Source organism: Dioszegia hungarica (assembly GCF_025882075.1).
Source record: "Dioszegia hungarica strain PDD-24b-2 chromosome Unknown MKK02contig_6, whole genome shotgun sequence".
Taxonomy (NCBI): domain Eukaryota; kingdom Fungi; phylum Basidiomycota; class Tremellomycetes; order Tremellales; family Bulleribasidiaceae; genus Dioszegia; species Dioszegia hungarica.
Genome location: NW_026515768.1, coordinates 1,874,617 through 1,893,528, shown reverse-complemented (window position 1 = coordinate 1,893,528; position 18,912 = coordinate 1,874,617). Strand labels below are relative to the sequence as shown.

The 18,912-nt window shown below is 57.2% G+C and overlaps 5 protein-coding genes across 5 annotated transcripts; 3 read left to right on the top strand and 2 right to left on the bottom strand.

The window, feature by feature from the left end:
* Window positions 1-362: 362 nt before the first annotated feature.
* MKK02DRAFT_22436 (DNA polymerase alpha/epsilon subunit B-domain-containing protein) lies at window positions 363-2,321 on the top strand (the record flags this gene model as incomplete). Its single annotated transcript, XM_053086565.1, has 10 exons — window positions 363-582; window positions 627-748; window positions 794-938; window positions 989-1,153; window positions 1,210-1,343; window positions 1,395-1,484; window positions 1,529-1,764; window positions 1,819-1,946; window positions 1,993-2,094; window positions 2,167-2,321. 10 exons carry the CDS (start codon window positions 363-365, stop codon window positions 2,319-2,321), a joined length of 1,497 nt encoding a protein of 498 aa, XP_052948282.1.
* Window positions 2,322-2,597: 276 nt separating this feature from the next.
* On the bottom strand, window positions 2,598-5,177 carry MKK02DRAFT_31934 (uncharacterized protein; the record flags this gene model as incomplete). Its single annotated transcript, XM_053088405.1, has 4 exons — window positions 2,598-3,359; window positions 3,792-3,842; window positions 3,991-4,927; window positions 5,164-5,177. 4 exons carry the CDS (start codon window positions 5,175-5,177, stop codon window positions 2,598-2,600), a joined length of 1,764 nt encoding a protein of 587 aa, XP_052948281.1.
* Window positions 5,178-6,632: 1,455 nt separating this feature from the next.
* On the top strand, window positions 6,633-8,736 carry MKK02DRAFT_22337 (uncharacterized protein; the record flags this gene model as incomplete). The annotated part of the gene is made up of 5 exons (XM_053086551.1): window positions 6,633-7,190; window positions 7,236-7,768; window positions 7,813-7,867; window positions 7,912-8,260; window positions 8,510-8,736. 5 exons carry the CDS (start codon window positions 6,633-6,635, stop codon window positions 8,734-8,736), a joined length of 1,722 nt encoding a protein of 573 aa, XP_052948280.1.
* A 289-nt stretch (window positions 8,737-9,025) lies between these two features.
* Window positions 9,026-15,370, bottom strand: MKK02DRAFT_22851 (uncharacterized protein; the record flags this gene model as incomplete). The annotated part of the gene is made up of 12 exons (XM_053086635.1): window positions 9,026-9,175; window positions 9,222-9,773; window positions 9,820-9,974; window positions 10,017-10,173; window positions 10,208-10,880; window positions 10,920-11,215; window positions 11,392-11,481; window positions 11,516-11,599; window positions 11,642-12,675; window positions 12,713-13,174; window positions 13,236-15,114; window positions 15,167-15,370. The coding sequence occupies 12 exons, from the start codon at window positions 15,368-15,370 to the stop codon at window positions 9,026-9,028; spliced, it is 5,736 nt and encodes a 1,911-aa protein (XP_052948279.1).
* Window positions 15,371-15,756: 386 nt separating this feature from the next.
* Window positions 15,757-18,813, top strand: MKK02DRAFT_42897 (putative vacuole organization and biogenesis-related protein; the record flags this gene model as incomplete). Its single annotated transcript, XM_053092198.1, has 12 exons — window positions 15,757-15,785; window positions 15,829-15,944; window positions 15,995-16,101; window positions 16,158-16,416; window positions 16,451-16,838; window positions 16,872-17,166; window positions 17,201-17,629; window positions 17,684-17,792; window positions 17,842-18,140; window positions 18,187-18,468; window positions 18,527-18,684; window positions 18,741-18,813. 12 exons carry the CDS (start codon window positions 15,757-15,759, stop codon window positions 18,811-18,813), a joined length of 2,544 nt encoding a protein of 847 aa, XP_052948278.1.
* Window positions 18,814-18,912: the final 99 nt, after the last annotated feature.

The following is an 18,912-nucleotide window of genomic DNA, read 5'->3' as shown; positions in this document are numbered from 1 at the left end:
CGAATCGGTAGGTGGGCCTTTAAGAGCGTAGACGAGGTCCCCGTTCGACTTTGATGCTGACGACCTATGTGTATGATATGTATGATAGGGAAGGAAGGAAGAGAGGCAACACGAACAGAGGGTGACTGTACTATCCAGTGCACAGACGACAGGCGACGGGTGACGCTGATGGCAATAGAAGTCAGTCGGGTTGTTTATACCATTTTTAGATCCCGCTAATCAAATTAGCTAATTACGTCAGCAAACAAAGGGCTATTCCTAATAGACGCGGTCAGCTTGAGATTTCGACGCGACGAACAGCAGCCATACCTTGACTTTCTATACCCGACTTCCCCAACTTGCACATAAGCTAGCTGCCCACCATGGTATATCTACCAGAGCCCCTCCCGGAGCCCTCAACATCCGTTCTCAAACGGCCCGTAACGACCTACTCGTCCCTCCCCGAGCTCTCGAAACCGTTCTACATCGACCCCGCTCAAAGAAGTTACAAGCACCAGTATGCCAATATCTACTTTGTCCGGCTCGTAGAGCTCCGGCCTATCGTCGAGCAAAGAGCTGGGGAACGATGGTCTCATGTCAGAGGTACGGCGATCCCCCTGGTGCGAGGGGTAAGGCTGATACCTCAGGCAAACCACCATTATTACCCAGAATCCTCAATCTCCAAAGAGGACAGCTGTGCTATATCGTCGGAACGACGTATATGGACATGCCGCTCAAGCCGAATGTGCTGGAGGATATGGCCAGAGATGTGAGCTTCTAAGGCTGAGAATGTAGTGCAGAGCTCATACGGTAGCACTGGATAGCTGTCCCTGCTGCTCGACCCAAATTCTACTCTGCGCAGGATGCTGTACAGCTCGAAGACGAGTCGGGGCGTGTACGGCTTGTGGGAGAGAAGATGAAGCGGGAAAGGGATAGAGAAGGGGGAGGTCTAGTCACAGGTGAGCTGCGATATCCATGAAACCGATGTCGACTCGAGCTGACGGGACAGGCGTGATCATGGCTGTACTCGGGATGGAGACCTCCTCAGGCGATTTTGAAGTCATAGACCTCTGCTTTGCCGGACTGCCAGAGATATACCGCCCTCCGAGCGATGCGCCATATCTCAACGGGAAGGGCAAATCGAAGGCCAAGGAGGAAGCTATGGAGGTCGACGGTGAGCTCCTGCATGTGAAAGGGCTAGAGCGATGCTGATACTGGCAGGTGCACCAGTAGCAAATGGGTCAAGCGAGAAGACCTGGGTCGCTGTCGTTTCGGGCCTGTCTGTCGGCGCACAGGAAGCACTGGCGGATATCAAGGTGCAGATGCTGGTGGATTGGCTGAGAGGAGAGAGTGCTGGACCTAGCGTGAGCTAAATCTACGCTTGCCTTCTCCAGGGCGGACAGCTGACCATCCAGGATCTGATTGATGGATCTCGGATAGCTCGGCTCGTCCTCGCTGGTAATTCACTATCAAATCCCGTAAAAGGCGAAGATGATCGCCAAATAGTGTGTTCTCCTCAATCGATCGCTGGCCTTGAGCTGACTCCCAGAAACGCTTCAACGCGACCTCGAAACCCGTCTACTCTTCCCATCCCACCCGCACCCTCGCCCTTGTCCTCTCCGACCTCCTCTCCTCTTCACTACCCATCAATGTCGTCCCCGGTCCCGCCGACCCCGCGGGCGCCACCCTGCCTCAACAGCCATTACCAAAAGTCATGATTGGCGGGAAGAGGGAGGGGCTGGAGAGTGGGACGAACCCATCTTGGAGCGAAATAGGAGGAAGGAGGTCAGTTGGCGAGCTCAGTTTGATTGGGTCCCGAAGCAGAAGCTGATCGGATAGCTTCTTGACGACGGGGGGACAAACAGTGGACGATATTTTCAAATACCTCCCTTCTTCCTCCAGGCTCGGTATGGCCAGGCGGACGTTAGAATGGCGGCATATCGCCCCTACTGCGCCAGATACCTTATGTACGTTGCCCGCCGTATCGTTGTGGAGTCGAGGCTGATGCCGCAGGGATCTACCCCTTCCCAGACGCAGACCCATTTATCATCCAACATCGACCAGATGTTTACATACTAGGTAATCAACCAGAGTATGAGACGGCCCTGACGGGCGGTGAGTCATTTCTGTACCTCTTACCGATATCCTCGTTCAGGCACTGGGATGAGATGGAAGCTGATATTGTAGGCGATGAGGATCCAACGAGGATTATTCTGGTGCCTTCTTTTGCAAAGACGGGGGTGGTGGTTCTTGTTTGTTTGGAGACTTTGGAAGTCAAGACGGTGGGCTTTGAGGCGCCGGGGTGGAAGGGGGAGGAGAAGAAGGAAGAAGCGGATGAATGAGTAATGTGGAGAGGCAAATTTGAGAGTCAATTACTGATACAGTCACTGATGATCCTCGTCCTTGACTGTACGTCTGTTTTAAGTTTCGCGTCTCTGTGGAGGGCAGCGTCAGGGACCCATGAGAGTGTCTCGCAGCTCACGTTGTGTCCGTTTATCAGCGCTCACGGCAGTAAACTAGCCATCGTGCGGGATCGTGCGGAGTGTTGCGATCGCGACTCGCTAGCTCTAATAAGGTACGTGCATCAACCAACATTCCGCATAGTGTTCGATGCCCGCTCACTCCTCATTCCACCGCCTCATGCGCGCCTCCACTCCTAGGTACCCGATCGTCGCCAGCAACTCTTGTCCAGCCCCACCACATGAGGCCCGCCAGAATGGATCAATGGCGGACAAGTACGCATCGATCTCGTCGAACATATTGTGGTACAGGGCATCCTCGGGCCTCAGCCTCTGTCGTCGTTCCTTTCGCTCAGTCAGTGCAAGAGCCTCGTTCGTTCCCAACTCGCCCGTATAGCTCTCGTCCCCCAGGGCCGCCGCGTGGGTCCTTGCCGCTTCTTTGAGGATGGTCGTGATCCTGTCGACTCGGTCTTGCGTTGATAGCTGCTCGTCTGAGGACGGACCGGTACCGAGAGGGAGGTCAGATCTCTCTGTGCCTGTACCGCAAAAGTCCACAACCCATTGACCAAGCTCCTTCTCGACGTTCGAGAGGAATGCGTCGGTCTGGCGCGCGGTCTCTTCGGAGGTGACGGGCGGGGAGGATGAGAGGGACACCGTCGCCGTGTGCTGTATCACTCTGTCGAGCATTGCACGCTGCCCCTTGCTGTTGGCGGATATCCTCTTCTTCCCTTTCTTTTCGACCCCTTGAGGCTTAAACGTGGACGCCGACGCCGCGAGCACGCTCAGGTTGTGCGCATCCTCACCACAAGTCGTAGAAGGGGCATAGGACTCGCGACCAGAAGTGCCTTTCGTCGTTTGCGTGGTACCAGGGCGCCGGGCGGGCACGCGACGGGTACGGTGGGGTATGGCAGTCATCGTGGACTGGGAAGGGCAGATCGGTATCGCGGCTGGACGGCTCGGTTGTGGATTGACTGGGAGTGAAGGTTACGAGACAGAGAAGGAGCCGTGTCTCTTCGCTTGTCTGCAGACAGCCCCCCAACTCGCTGTATCGAGACTCCGTCGTATATATCATCCTTTCTGATCTTGAAACACTTCAAGCAGTGAGCTCAAGACGTGCTACTCTTTCCCTTGATCATGGAGAATAGCTGTCCGTAATCGACATCGACCTGACCTGTGCTCACTCAGATCCCTGGTCACATATCACATCAATGCATAGACCACAGAGCCGAAACTAGAAAGCGGAACTCCCATCTATAAACAATCGAGCCTCACCAGTGAGCCATGATGATCCCGGAAGACACCGTAAGGAACAGCCGAAAGCCCTCCCAACCGTACCGACGCTCGTATACGTACCTCGGCCGCCGCCACGCCCCTGGCGCTACCCGCTACCCTACGTTGCCGTCGCTGGTAGTAGTTCCATGAAGCCCAGTGTCCCCACGTAGCTCTGCTCCCCGGCTTTCCCTTGAGCAGCATATCCACCGGGCTGCACTTCGCAGAGGGACGCCGCCAGCCCGTCCTTCGTTGTCACAGTCCAGCAGTCTTGCAAGCTCACTGTCTCCGGACCCGCCAGTATGTCAGTCTCCAATCTCGACTCCACATCAGCCACCAGAGCTTTCCAGAAAGTGGCGTGCTCTCGCCCGCGTAGGTGGTCTGTCAAACGATCCTTGATCGCCTTGGGCACATCTTCGGCCGAACCACTTGTCTCCATATTCTGCCAGACAACCTTGTCCAGCGCCGAGCTCACACGTTCCTTCAGCTTCCCAAGAACAGGCAGTAGAAGTCTGTCTTTCAAGTGCTTCACTTCCTCAGTGTTCATCTCCTTGATGATGTCGGCAATTGTCTTCTGCCACTCTTTGCTGTAACCGCAATCACTTTCACCGCCGGCAGCGTCTCCGCTCTTCCTCTCGACGGTTCCAGCATCATCGCCCTTTGTGTCTGCCCGTAGCATCGCAACGCTCAGCAATCGATCTTTGATGTCCGGCGTAATCGCGAGGCCTTGCAGCCACGTCTTGGCCTCTTCGTCGTGCATTTCCAGCAGATTACGCCAGAGGATACCACGTATAGCATCACCATGCATGCCGTCGGCCTCGAGCTCCTTCCGCAGATCCATCAGCCCGTCAGCCTGGGTGTTCTGTGAGAATTGCGATCGAGATAGCATGTCGGCCAGAGTCATGTCGAAGAAATCATCATTGGTCCGCGAAGACTTGGTGGGCGTATCCTGCCCCATATCGACCAGAAGGCCGTTGAGCTCCATGGGGCTGAAGCGACTTTCAATGCGAGAAAAGGGTGATGTAGAAGTGTATGGGCTGATGACCGCCGTACTTTCCTGGGTTGTGTCTGTGAAGAGACTGATCGGCTTGGGTGGTATCGCTTCCCCCACACTTGCGTTCTCAGTGATCGGCCATGTCCGGGGCTGATAATGCTCGGGCAGATAGGCCCTTATGTTCAGGTACTCGACTTGCTCCCCGGTCTCTTCGTCAGGATCGAAGCTGTGAATCAGTCCCCTGGAAAGGACGCCCGTGTGCTTCTTGTCTTGTACTGTATAACCAATCCCAGGAATAATTGATCGAGAGGTGCCTTCGGGGAATTGCCTCAGCAAGGCCTCGACCTCGAATGAGCCTGCGTTGGGGTCGGTGTGGGAGATGTTGGTAATGGATATATCTTCCTATAGAAACGGGAAATCGCCCTGAGAGTCGTTCAAAGGTGGGGAATATTGGATACGAACATCCCGTCGGGCATATTGGGATGAGCCTGGCATGGGTACGGAGAGAGAGGGGTAAGTAATATAGTGAGCTAGGTGAGCTGGGTGAACTGGGGGGTCTGGTCGACGTGGGTGAGGTGGACAGAGGTATGAAGAGAAGAAACAGTCGTAGATGTAGGAGGGACTGGCTGGACTCGGTTGCGTGAGTGGTAGTGCTGATCGAGGTGCGATAGGGATGTATGGGGATGGGGTGTGGGTGGCGAATTCGAAGGAAGTATAAGTGGAGAGAGAGGGGGAAACACCCTCTTGGCCTGGTATAGATGACCACGCTATCACTGGCCTTACACTGCGTACTCCCTTCATCCAGGTGCTCCACACCGCCGAGGGAGAGGAGCACGGTAAGAAAGGATCGGACAGTCAGGGGTTTCGCCACACTTGGCGGCAGCATCGCCACACTCAGGCCACGTGGCTGTGTTTCAGATTTCAGGCCGAAACGCGCTCTTACATTCCTCAATTTGGGCGCGTTCTAGAACCGCCTGGTCGCGGTCCTGCACTGCTTTTGCCTGCGTAGGACAGCAGCTGGCGAGAGACGGCGAAAGGGCGATGCGGCTGAATTTCGAGTGGCCGAAGGACTGCCTTGTAAAGCTTAGCTCAAGCGGCAACGGTCGCAGCAACACCCCGCAGCGATTCACGCGTCATCGCGGATCGCGTATCGCGTAACTCGTAAACAAACACTATACCAGTCTTCTCGAATCGTACAATCAAGCAAGCATACCTCCAGAGCTCAGCGCTCAGCGCTCAGCAGCTCCCCACATACAATCAAGATGGCCCACCTCGTTCCGCATGCTCGGCGCTACAATACCTCCGAGATAGCTCAGAATAGCTCCGCTCGCCCGTCAAGCTCCTACAATCCTGCACCGCCTCAGGCGCCACCACTCGTCCCTCAGCGGCCTACATCCGCATACGTCCCTCCGCCCGTGTACAACACTGCATCCTCATACTCTTCGTCATCTACACCTACCTCCAGACCGTACTCTCAGCCGCCCATAGAGCAATTCGGTGGACTATCGCTCAACAGCGACGCGTCGCGTTACTCGCAGGACTACCGGCAAAATGCGAGATCGCGCAGCGGCAATGGCGGACCAAGCAGCGGCGGATGGGGCGGACCTCAGCAAGCACAGCAGCCTCAGCATATGGACGGATCGGGGTATGCTTACTCGGAGAGACCGGGAACTGCTTCGGTAAGTCTTGGACTTGTCGCTGCGCTGTCGCACACTACTCGGCCTGAGACACGGGTGGACCGTCGGTCGTGGGAGAGAGGATATCTCGCTGGAGCGGCATGCCTGACATCTCTGCATCCCCGCTGACTGGTACAGCTCCCGCCATTGCATTCACCCACTCCAATTCGGCAGCCCATATCCATCCCTCCTACACCTGTCATCACCCATCTCCCCCAATACTCTGCGCATCAGTCATATCTTTCCCCCACAAGCATGACGCACCCGCCTCGAGCTCCTGCTCCGGCTTCGTCTTCCGCGGCTGGCCCTGGACCGCCCCTTGTCGCGCCGATGCCCTCGACGGACTCACTTCAAGCGAGCCTTCCCGATCTGGACGGCATGAACGACCTGGACAAGGTGCACTTCTCGCAAGACGTCCTTCGGGTTCTTGACAGGCATCTTTACCCCAACGGCTCGCCCACCGACTTTATCTCACCAGAGACCACCCCATCGGCCGCGCGGCTACCTAGCGAGCTGGACATGCTGCTCAACGTCGTGATCCCTATCGTCATCTCCTTTACGGAACACCACTCTACGCAAATATCCGCGCTGGCGAGCTATCTTCGCGGTAAGCTCCTGGCGTCCGGCGCGTGCCCCGACTTCTTGCCAAAGGACCAAAGGCAGGCCTTCAAGGACTTTGAGGTGGCGGCAAGGAGCGGAGAAGCGAGGGGGTGGTTCAGGCTAGGGAGGGACTACGAGGGTGTGGGTGATTTGGGCAGAGCGCGGGAGTGCTTTGAGCGGGGCAGAAGCAAAGGGGACTGCGAGAGCACCTATGTGAGTTGGTATCGGTGGCACTGGCGATCGTTGCTGATGGTATAGCGCATGGGTATGGCCAACCTCCTGGGCCAGCTCCACCTCTCACCAGATCCTTCCACCGCCCTACCGCTCCTCCGAGCCGCGTCCTCGCAGACCACTCCCGACTTCCCCCAGCCGTCTTATGTGTACGGCATGCTCCTCGCCGGCGAGCTCTCTACCCCTGCACCTATCCCACCTCACCTCCTACTCCCGCCGACCGCCCCACCATCGGACGCCCTTCACGCGCAGCAACAATCCTCACGCGAAGCTCTAGAGCGCGCGGCACACTTTGGTCTCGCCCCTGCCCAGTACAAGATGGGATACCTCTACGAACACGCCTCATTGGGCACGACATACGACCCGCTCATGAGTGTCCAGTGGTATTCACTCGCCAGCCAGGGCGGGGAGATTGAGGCGGATATGGCGCTGAGCAAGTGGTTCTTGTGTGGTGCGGAAGGACATTTCGGAAAGAATGAGGACCTTGCGAGGACGTTTGCGGAGAAGGCGGCGCGACGGGGACACCCGAATGGATGCTTTGCGATGGGGTACTACTTTGAGTGAGTCTGATAGGCTAGAGACAGGGCATCAAGCTGACGGACAGGCTTGGTATCGGTGGAAGGCAGGACAGAGATCAGGCGAAGAAGTGGTATCAACGGGTAAGCTGACAGCCGTACGCTTGACGTACTAAGCTTACCTGTAGGCCGCAAAGCTCAACAACCCGGATGCCATCCAGCGACTTGCAGCCCTATCTGCTCCACAACCCCAGCAGATGACCCTCTCGGAGCATCAGTCCCGGCTGAACGACACGCTCGTCCGGCGCCACACCCAAGCCAAGATCCGCTCCGACTACCTCTCGACCCGTCGGGCTCCTCCTCGCGACTCGAGTCGGGCCCAAGCCAAGCTTGACGCAGCGCGGATCGACGAGGCTCGGCTCTCCTCGGCCACCCCGGTATCACCTGTCCCGGGTAACGGTCGGCCGTACTCGACCAGCGGGCTCGTCTCGCCCAATCCCAACGCCGTCCGGTCCCCCGCGCTGCCCGCTAGCGCAAGTATGCCCCGTTCGCCCGGGCGCAATGCGTACGCCCAGCCAATGTCACCTCGGTCCCCTCAGCCCAATCTCAACGGGCAGGACCAACAGCGCCAGCGCAAAGTCTCACGGCCCCAGATCGAAGTCTCCATTCCCCCTTCCCCTTCCATGCCGCAAGGCCGAATCAGGCCCTCGGCATCCACCCCCAACCCCCAGATCATCACCACCCCTCCTTCTCTCGGACCCTCGGCGCGGTACAACCAGCCACAAGCTCACGCGTCGCCGAAGCCGTCAGGATCCCCTGCGCCTCCTCAGGTTTCGACGCCTGCGCCAGCCCCACAGAGAGGATACATCCTGCAGGATAGCTTGGTTCCTGCTCTGCCGCCACCGGAGAGCTTCCCGGGCGATCCGGGACCGAGGAAGAAGGGACCGCAGACGTTTGCCGAGATGGGCTTCGTCAGCAAGCCGGTGCAGGATGAGGGGTGTGTCATTATGTAGGGCGAGGATGAGGGTTGCTGCAGGAAGGAAGTGTCAGACACGGAACGGATGGGGCAAAGACTCAAAGCAAAGCGGAAGGCAGACGGTTTATCATGTCATGGTTTGTTATTGTGTACTTTCGCTGGTATTATCTGAGGTGCAATGTTTGTGATCTTCCAATGCAGCACGTACAAGCTCAAGCTGCGTCATGTGTACAACAACATCTATGTTATGCTGCTCCGGGTCGGTCCATGAGATAGATCGTACAACACAGTTTCGCGTCGATATCGCGTCTCCCCTACTCAATCCATCACTTGTACTTGTCCCCCAGCTCCTCCCGTGACGTCGGGTCCAAGCTGTTGCGGACACCCAGAAGAGTCTTGCTGACCGCCTCGGAAGCGCCAATCATCGGACGCAATACAGCGATCGGTACAGCCCGAACGACGGCTTTGAGCGGTCCCTACCATGTCAGCCTTTCTCCCGCACGAGCACAGTAGACAACTCACATTCTCCCCAGATCGCTCATACACCTCCATCGGAACTGCTAATATCGTTTGCGCCGCCGAAGTGATGTTGCTCGACAAGCTCTTGTACGCCGCCTGGACACCCTCTCGCGCGTCCGTCGGCTGATTCGCGTACCGACTCAGGACCTCCACCATATCCCCCTCGTCATCATCGCTTTCGACCGTCTGACGCCCAGAGTCCGCTCCGACCTCCCCGATGACATCGTCCCTAAACTTGCTTCCTCCACCAAGCACACCTTCTGCTCGCTCCAGTATGACCTGGGTTCCCGTTGCGAGCTTGGCGCCGAGCTTCATCATCTCCATGGCTGTTGACCGCACAAAGCTGTTGGTCCCTCTCTGAACACCGCGAGCGATTCGGCCGTCCTTCTTGTATTGCTCGATAGGGAGGAGGATGAGGTCTGCGACGCCCGATCCGACGTTGACCATGGAGCGGATTGGGGATACGCCGGAAATGACATCTGCGAGCTGATTGGCTTTGACGTCGGGAGTCCAGATGTCTTGGAGCATGGTGGATAGGCGGGTCAGACCGGAGACCTAGGGTTCAGCTGTACCCTGACATAGGTAAATAAAGCGAGCTCACCCCTGACATGGTAATATGACGAAGCGTCATTTCTGCCCCGTCAAAGTGGAAGAAGTTCATCAATTCGATCGTCTTTCCCTCTCGAAGAGCCGCAAAGTCGACCCGTTTGGGTTTGTAGTCGAGCTTGATCTCCACGGGAAAGATCTCGACGTGTTCTGGACGTCAGCTTGTGTCTTGATATAAGGCCAGATACTCACGGAAGAAGAGCTCTTTTCCCTTTGCCGCGGGAGCGGTGTGAGCGGTCGTTGGCTGCTCTGGCGCTGCCGAGCTGGCAGGGATTTCGAAGCTGAAGAAGCGTTTCAGAAAGTCTAGAGCATCCTGGTCGATGTGGAGCCGAAGGGGTAGTACTTTGGCCTGTCGTTAGCGAACTGCTGATCAATCCACGTACCTTGAGGCGAAGCTCCTCGTCTGGATGGGGTAAAGATGGGCGAACGCTCATCAATTCCACCCTCAGCATATCCGCCCCGGTCTCCCTTATATTACCCCTCGCATCCGCCCTCATCTCACTTAAGAACTTCTTCCACGTAGACGTCTTGATATGATCGAGGATCTCGAGCGACTTTGCCGTGATGTGCACCCGTCCAGACGTCGCGTCGTCCGCACCGTGAACATCGATCTCCGCCTTGACCCCCATCAACGCCACCTCGATCTGAGCCTTCTTCGACCGGGTCAGACGCTTCCCCTTTAACCGCGTCTTCTTGGCGGACGGCCGCTCGCTCCCTGCAGCGGGCATGGTCTGCCAAGAGCTCTGGCTGGCCGTCTCGTCTCCCAGCTCCTCGAGCTCGTCATCGATCGCAGCGAGAAGCGCCGCCGTGTCCATATTCTCCTTGGACTGGTCGAGACCGATATAGATCGAGTTGAAGAGGACGCTGGTCGCTCGCTCGACGCTGTCGTCGGCTTTTTGGCCGGAGGCGAGGAGTTGACGGATCTTTTCGAGGCGCCGGCGGACGGCTTTGATCTCCTCTTCGATGGCCCGGCGGGTCCGGGACCAGTCGTACCCGTCATGAAGGAGGATCTCGGCCGAGACATCGTGGATGCGGACTTTGAGGGGGATGGTTTGCCTGCACTTATCAGCTCAAATCCATCGGTAGGAGACTCACTGGTCCGAGGAAGCGTGTACCAGCGTCGGTAGCTTCTCCCAGTACTCTTCCGCCATATCAAATCCCCCTTTCAACAGTATCTTGATCGTTTCCCCATTGATCTCTGCCGCGAGATGGTCATCCAGCAAATTATTATCAGATTCTGTCTGCCATGATCGTAGTCCTTCCAGCGTATCGTCCGAGCCGGATCGCTTGGTCCGTCTGGCCGCAGCATCGAGATAGTCGAGATTGGTAGGGAGGTCGTCTTCTATAAGATCGATCCCGGAGATGGTGTCTGGCAGACGGCGAAATGTGTCCTCGTCGATTGAGCCTGGCGGTCAGGGCGGTCCAAGCAGTGTAGAGTAGGCTTACTGAATACGTTGATTGACTGATCTAGCTCAGTCGGAGATCTGGTGGGTGCTTCTTCCGTCTTTCTACGGACTCAGCCTCATGTGCATGCCTGAGAGAAATTGGCTTACGCTTTGCAAGGGACAAGATTAGGCAGATCGCCAAGCAGAGCTGCGAAAGTACCAAGCGAGTCCGCACACGCCATCACCCTGACGTGGCTCCTCAGAACGTCCAGCTGGACGTCAGCACGTACTTCTGAAGAGACCTACCATGACATCTTTCGACCCTGTAAGATCTCGGACTAGCTGCAGCTCGACTGGATCCAGCTCGATCATCGATGCATAGCCAGCGCGCTGGCTCTATTAGCTTTGTCCCTAAGACCAGAAGCAACATACCTTCCAAGCTTCGACCGAAGCAGAGTGTCCCATCGGAAGAGCCCCAGCCGCCGCCGTCTCATCGATAGCCAGCACATGCCCTCCCGCCAGACTCAGCTCCAGCAGGCTCTCCTCCGCATCGCTAATGATATCGGTCTTGACATCCAGCAATCCCAGCACGCCCACCAGTGCTCCCGGTCTCGTCGGCGCCGAAACATGCACAGAGAAGTCAAACAGCTGTACCGCTATCCGCGTGACCTCCGCCGGTGTCATATCCTCAAACACCCCCTCTGGTGTCTTGGCGAAGGTCTTCAACTCGGTGACCCACGCCAGGTCCTTCGTGATGAACACCGCCAGTGTCGTCAATGCCACCTTGATCCCACTTTCCTTCGCCCCGGTAGCTGCATCGGACGACGAGGAGAAGCGAATGGAGACAAGCGGCGAGTTGTGCATCGCCAATGTCAAGGGTGTTGTTCGGCCGAGTATCCTGATAGGCGCCGAGGGAGTCGTCCGATCGTTGAATTCCGCGTCCATGATGGCGACGGCGAGAGTAGTTCCGGTCGTGTTGGATTCGACCTTGACGTCGACGTCTGACGCCTGCAGCGAGAGGATGCGTTCTGTAGCGGCAGTATCCTCACGATTCTTCCGAGGCACGTGCAGAGCGATGTCCACCTCGGAGATGTTGACCCGGATGATAGTCGCTGAAGCGGCCTCGTCCTCCTCCTCCTCCGCCGAGCTAGAGGCAGATGAAGACCCCTTGGACCCAAAGAACCGACTCCCGATCATCTTTAGGTCGTCCCGGGGTTTAGGCGCCGACCCATCCCCAAATGCACCGTCTAGCCAGTGCGTGATGTCGTCTGCAAAGAACTGCAGGCCCTCGATGGTGGTCTGGCGGACTTTGGCCTGGATGGAGGGGATACGGCAGGTGACGAGCGAAGTCGAGGTGGGACTGGTGGTTTTACCGATCGTGACGGAGGGGAGAAGGGGGGTCATGTCTAGATCGGAGGCGTCGGATGCTAGCGGACCGACAACGAGGAACGCCTGAGCGCGTTTCTCTACGATATCAGCTGAGTCGCCGACTATGAAACATACCTGGGACTCGACAGAAGAACAACAGCATCTTGTCCCATTCCACCGTAAAGTCGCCCTGACTGCCCGCCTTCAGACGCGTAGAAAGGCGATGTAGATCCAGCGTCACTATTCCGGACCGTAGATGCGCCCCATCTCCCCATGTACCCCTCCGGTTGAGAGGGGCGGGACATCGTATGTCTATCCGAAACAGCGGACATATGACCTCGAGCAGGTTTGACCGAGGTTGAGCTTTCAGAGTCGATACCGAAGCTGCCTGGGCGTCCAGATCGTCGATGACGTACTGACCGCCACGGGCGGCTGGGGGAGCAGGCTGGCGCCGAGAAGCCGCCATCTCCGCGTAGGCATCCCGTTCGGGCGGTGTTGACCGGATTGCGGGGGCGATGAAGCGGAGGAGGGGTAAAAGACGTTCGAGCAGTGACAGATCAAGGAAGAGATGGATGGGAAGTAATTGGATAAGTGCAGCTAGATGTCAGCACCGGACAGATCTCAAGGGGAAAGGACATACGTGATGCAGGTGTTGAACTTGAGATAGACGCCTTGATGGATATCGCCGGCCCCTCATCCCCTACTGGAGGCGGAGATACGCCCTTCAGAACCCCCCGGACTCCCGCCCGGACCCTCCATGACTTCTCTCCTGCTCCGCTCCGTTTCTGAAGACCAGAGTTCCGCCAATCGACGTTCTCGTACTCCGGGAAGAGCGGCGGCGGCGTCAATCCTGAAGACGGCCGAGTTGAAGCGGGCGTACGCAAGTCATATTGCTTGAGAAGATTGGAGTCGAAGATAAGGACGGGGTATGCTCCGCCTGGGATAGCATCTCCGGGATCCGCAGCCGAAGCGGAATCCGTCGCGAGGTACTCGAAGATTGAGACCTCCGAAACGGTCATCTCGACGCTGGGCGGGCGAGGGCATGGAGAGATGGAGGAGGATGTGCGACGGAGAGGATTGAGGGTGGAGCTGGTGGATCGTCGAGATAGAGGAAGAGGTGTAGGGATATGGCCTTTGGTACAGTATGAAGCGGAGAGACCTTCCGTCCGAAGTTTGAGGTGGCCGACGGGAAGGTAGGTACTGGCAGGCTTGGCCCAGAATTGATCTACCGCCTGGATGGGCAATTGGTCAAGATCCATATCGTATATCATTGCGACATGCACGCCTTTGACGCGCACCTTCGCTTGGATCCGAGGCTGGACCGGGTCCGATGTAGCAGATGTCGTGCTCGATGTGCCCGAAAATCTCTGGGCTGCGGCCACTAGTGAGGCGAGCTGGCGAGGCAGGATAACCGCCGCTATGGTCCCGACGGCCAGGTCGAGCTCAAGCAGAGGTAGTTGCTCTGCGATCTGGCTAGTCGAGCCTCTCCGCAGCACCGGCCGACCAGTATCTGCCGAAGAGGCGGCCTCCTCCCGAGCCTTGGGCGGGGTCGTCTTCATCGAAATGATGATACCCTCGCTTCCGAAGCTCAGAAGGAGGACGTCGGGCTCAATAGTAGCAGCGGTGGGTGTAGGTGACCGATCATGATCCCTGCTGTCTTCCTCCTCTTCCTCCCCCGGAATCCCTCCCTCGTCCAGCGCGCTGTGGTACACCGACGCCCCCGAAGCGATGGACGACATGGTGCTTTGCCGCAGATCAGCGACAGCCAGGGACATGGCCATTCCTCCTCCGTCACTTGTCGAGTCCGACGACGAGCTCGACGATGAGCGGACCGACGAAGCGTATACCGGGCGAGTCGGTACCACCTTCCGTGAGGGTACCGTATATACCGAGACGGATGAGAAGCGGAGGACGCGCATGACCTTTGCAGGTTCGGCATCGCTCTCGTCCGCATACTGTATATCGCCTATCCGAAGCTCGAATGTCGCCCCGTGGTCTTTATCGTCGAGTCGTATCCGGACCCGTACGTTCCGGACCTTGACCTGCAGTCTCGCCAGGATCCGCTCCACGAGACCTGCCAGAGCCGTTTTGCTCTCTGTGGTCGGCGCGAGAGGGGACGTGGCTCCGGCGCCGCTTGAAGCGAATGGGAAGCCGCCGGGGATGTCATCGCTCGCAAATGGGTCGTTCTGGCTGAGAACCAGGGACTGGCGGATAGAGTTTCCGAGCTCGGCTTCCTCGTATGCGTCCAGCTCATCATGCAGGAAGTCCCCTGCTGCCGATGTGACGGAGTGTGCGAGGTCGATAGGGGGCGAGCCGGGACTCGGCTGATGTGAGCTTGAGCCGCGGGGTGAGGGCCGAGAGGGGGTTTGGGATCCGCCGAGCTCAAAGTCCAGTGTAAGATCGGTCAGAGTGACGGAGAGCGGGTCTGACCATAGATTGGCGAATGGGACTTTGGCGGAGATATGATCTAGTCGGCCGCTTGTAAGCGTCAAGGGAAGTGACGGTGGTAGAAGCGCATTGATAGCCTGATGGTTCAGCTGTGCCTTCCGGAGCAGCTGAAGCTAAGCTGAAGCGCACCTCGGTATCGACCTCTAAGCCCTGTATCTCTACCCATCCCTCGCTGATCTGCGCCTGTATCCTCTCCACATCCAGCCCTCCGGTCTTCACGAACCGCCCTAACGCCCGCTTGAGGACATATGACAGGAACCGCCGCTGTATGTTTGCTGGGAGCGATATGGACGGCAAGCTGGGGAGGGCGAACGGAAAGCTAAAGAGGAAGGGGAAGGCGACCATGGTGTAGGTGCAGAGGCTACAGCGTTGCTAGAGGTAACGGTGTGGACATGCTGTGGGTGGCGAGTCGCGTGATGGTGATCGAGTAGGAGGGGTCAAGCTGAGCGAAGACGCTTTCTTCGCACAGTCGCTGGGCAGCGCTAGGAGGGCTCTCTCAGTTGACTAGATGTATGCAGCAGACTCGAGCTTGAGGCTTGAAGTGTGTCACCGACAAAGGTGGTCCACCACAAGGCTGGATCTCGCCCCCGCAGAGACATGGAGATAGGCGAGAACTCCATGCGGCGATGACGAAGGGCGTGTTGACGACGAGCACCACCCTTCGGGCGACATGGACGACCTTCACCTTATCTTCCCGTCTTGCGCAGCTTCCCTAGCCTCTCACTGGCAGTATGACCATCCTCCCGTCTCCCACATTGTCGTACGTTCTCATCGGGGCCTTCACTCCTTAGCTGAACAGCCAGATGGGATACCATCCAGAATGTCTTCTACCGCAAGGAAGAGGTATATCAGATGGCCTGGTCCATCCCGGACCTCTCGGACTATCTCATTGCGGCTGCAAGAAACGGTGGACCTATAGGTTAGCTGAAGCAACCCACCTCCGGTTTGGCGCCGAGCTGAAGCGTATAGCTATGATTCGGGACGAGCGGAAGGTCATGCTGCTCGGGAAGCACACGCCTGGGAAGCCCAAGATACATATCTACACTGCAGCAGGGGCCCTGCTCAGCTCGTTGACGGTGAGCTAGGTCATTCTCTCCATTTCAGCGAATACACCGGTAGCTCATGCCCTTAGTGGGACTTGACACCGCCAATCCTCATGCACTTCACCTCGACCCACCTCGCTGTCGTCTCGGACGAAGGCACATACCGGCTCTACGATCTCTCAAACCCTCAACAGTATACTCAACATACGCTCGGCTCGGAAGCGTCAGAGATGGGGCTGGTCTCGGCCAAGGGGTACGACGAGGGGTTCGTAGTTCTGACGGGCGGATTGCAGTTCTTGGAAGTTGCAGGATGGAAGGGCGGGCGGGTCACACCTCTAGCAGGGAGTAGTACGTTACTCCTCAGGATATCACTGATCTTCAGGTCTGACAGATCCACCTACATCATGGGCCATCATCCCACCCGACCAGTCCTCTAGCGGTCATATCGAAATCCTCATTTCTACCGGAACCACCATCGTGACCCTGGACGCCCTGGACCGGATAGACCAGCGGATCTCACGCGGGCCCTTCTCACATATCCTCCCTTCGCCAAACGGACGCTTTCTTGCCCTATTGACGGGCTCGGGGTCATTATGGGTCGTTTCGGCCGACTTTGGGCGGAATCTCTCAGATGTGAGCCTGGCGGACGTCATGGATGGGGATGAGGTCGGTGGCATACCGGACGGAGCGGGATGGTGTGGCGACAACGCGGTGGTCTTGTCCTGGGGAAGCAAAGTCGTCGTCGTCGGTCCATCAGGGGATTGCCTAAGGTGAGCGACGTCCGCGATCCGAGCTGACTGCAGGTACGATTATCCCCCCTCAGTCCACCTCGTGACCGAACCAGACGGTCTCCGTATTCTAAGCTCTTCCACGTCAGACTTTATCCAAAAAGTCCCAGATTCTTCTCTGGCGGTCTTCTCCCCTGGATCCAGCCATCCCGCTGCCACGTTATACGACGCGCTGGATCTCTTCGACCGGCGCAGTCCAAAAGCCGATGAGATAAGGAGTATACGCGCAGATCTGGCATCCGCGGTCGACATGTGTATCGACGCAGCGGGACGGGAATGGGATGCAAATTGGCAGCGGAGACTACTGAGGGTGAGTCGCAGCTGAGAGTGGAGCTGATATCCAGGCAGCCCAATTCGGCCGAGCCTTCCTGGACCTCTACAATCCTTCCGACTTTATTAACATGGCTCAAACCCTCAAAGTTCTGAACGCTATCCGATACTACGAAATCGGCATTCCCCTCACTTACGCTCAATACCTCCTTATCGGCCCCTCCACACTCATCTCGCATCTCCTCTCTCGAAATCTCCACCTCCTCGCATTGCGAATATCGCAGTACCTGTCACTCCGGCCCGACCCGGTCCTGAAACACTGGGCAGCGGCCAAGATATCGCGTTCGAAGGGGGTGGATCCGAGTGAGCGGGGGATAGGCGAGGATGAGGGGTTGTGTAGGGTTATAGTGGACAAGTTTGAAAAAGAGGGGGATCGGGGGGTGAGCTATGCGGAGATTGCGAAGAAGGCTTGGGAGGCGGGCAGGGTCAGATTGGCGACTATGGTGAGCTATCGCGAGGCCTAATATGTGCAGGAGGGCCACGAGCTGATAAAGTAGCTGCTAGACCACGAGAGGAGAGCGGCGGAGCAGGTCCCGCTTCTCTTACAGATGAAGGAAGAGAAGGTCGCTTTGGTCAAAGCGATAGATTCAGGCGATACCGATCTAGGTATGCCCCTAATCCAGCCCTCCCCTTTTCCGTTTGCTGACGCAAGTAGTCTATCACGTTCTGCTCCACCTGCACTCGTCCAAATCGCCCGGCGACTTCTTTGCGATCCTTGACGACTCGTCCAACCCCCAACTCACACCCGCCATCAACCTCCTCCAGGTCTACGCAAAAGAGGGGGATCGCCGACTCCTCCGTGATTTCTACTATCAAGACGATCGGCGGACCGAGACTGCGTGTTTGGAGATGCAGGAGGCTGGGGAGGCTGTCGAGCCAGAAGAGCGAGTAGGCAAGTTGCAAGCTGCCTCGAAAGCGTTTGGAGAGGACAAGGAACGATTGTTTGAGGCCAAGGTAAGTCGTCGCTTTTGCAATGAGTCAACCCGCCGCTGACCGTCAGATGGTTGAAGACGCGCACCGACTGCTCTCGTTCCAACTTGCTCAAGAACGCGAGCTCGACCATAAATACAAGTTCGCCGGTTTGTCAGTCGACCAATTCATCTCCCGCCTCCTCACCGAGGGCTTTTCCAAGCGCGCCGAGAAAGTCAGAAATGACTTCAAGGTCCCGGATAAACGGTGGTGGTGGGTCAAGCTGAAGGCTTTGGCGGGGAATAAAGATTGGGACGGGTTGGAAGCGTTTGCCAAGTCCAAAAAGAGCCCTATAGGGTATGAGCCTTTTGTTGTGAGTATTGCAGGCCTTCGTCGGGGCGGGTGGATATGGAGATTGAGCTGACAAAAAGACACATCTGCTTGCCCTCAGTCCGCCACAACCTGCCCAGGCGGCCAGCTTTGTTCCTCGGTGTGATCCGAAAATCAGGGCGGACTTGTATGTCCTATGTGGAGACTGGGGGACAGCAGCGGAAGCGGCGGGGGAGAGAAAAGACAAGGCCAAGTTAGAGTGAGCTTCCCCGTTTTGCTCCTTGATCAGCCCTGGAGAAGCTGACGGCCTCACAGACAGCTGAGAAGAAGTGCACCAAATGGCATAGCTCAAAGAGAAGTCGACGAGGTCATCAGGCGGATGAAGTGATCGACATGCATATGTTGTATAGTATGAGACGCAAGATGAATCTTCGGTACGTAAATGCATACAAATGATCTTGTCAAAGGACATCCCTCGTAAGTGTTG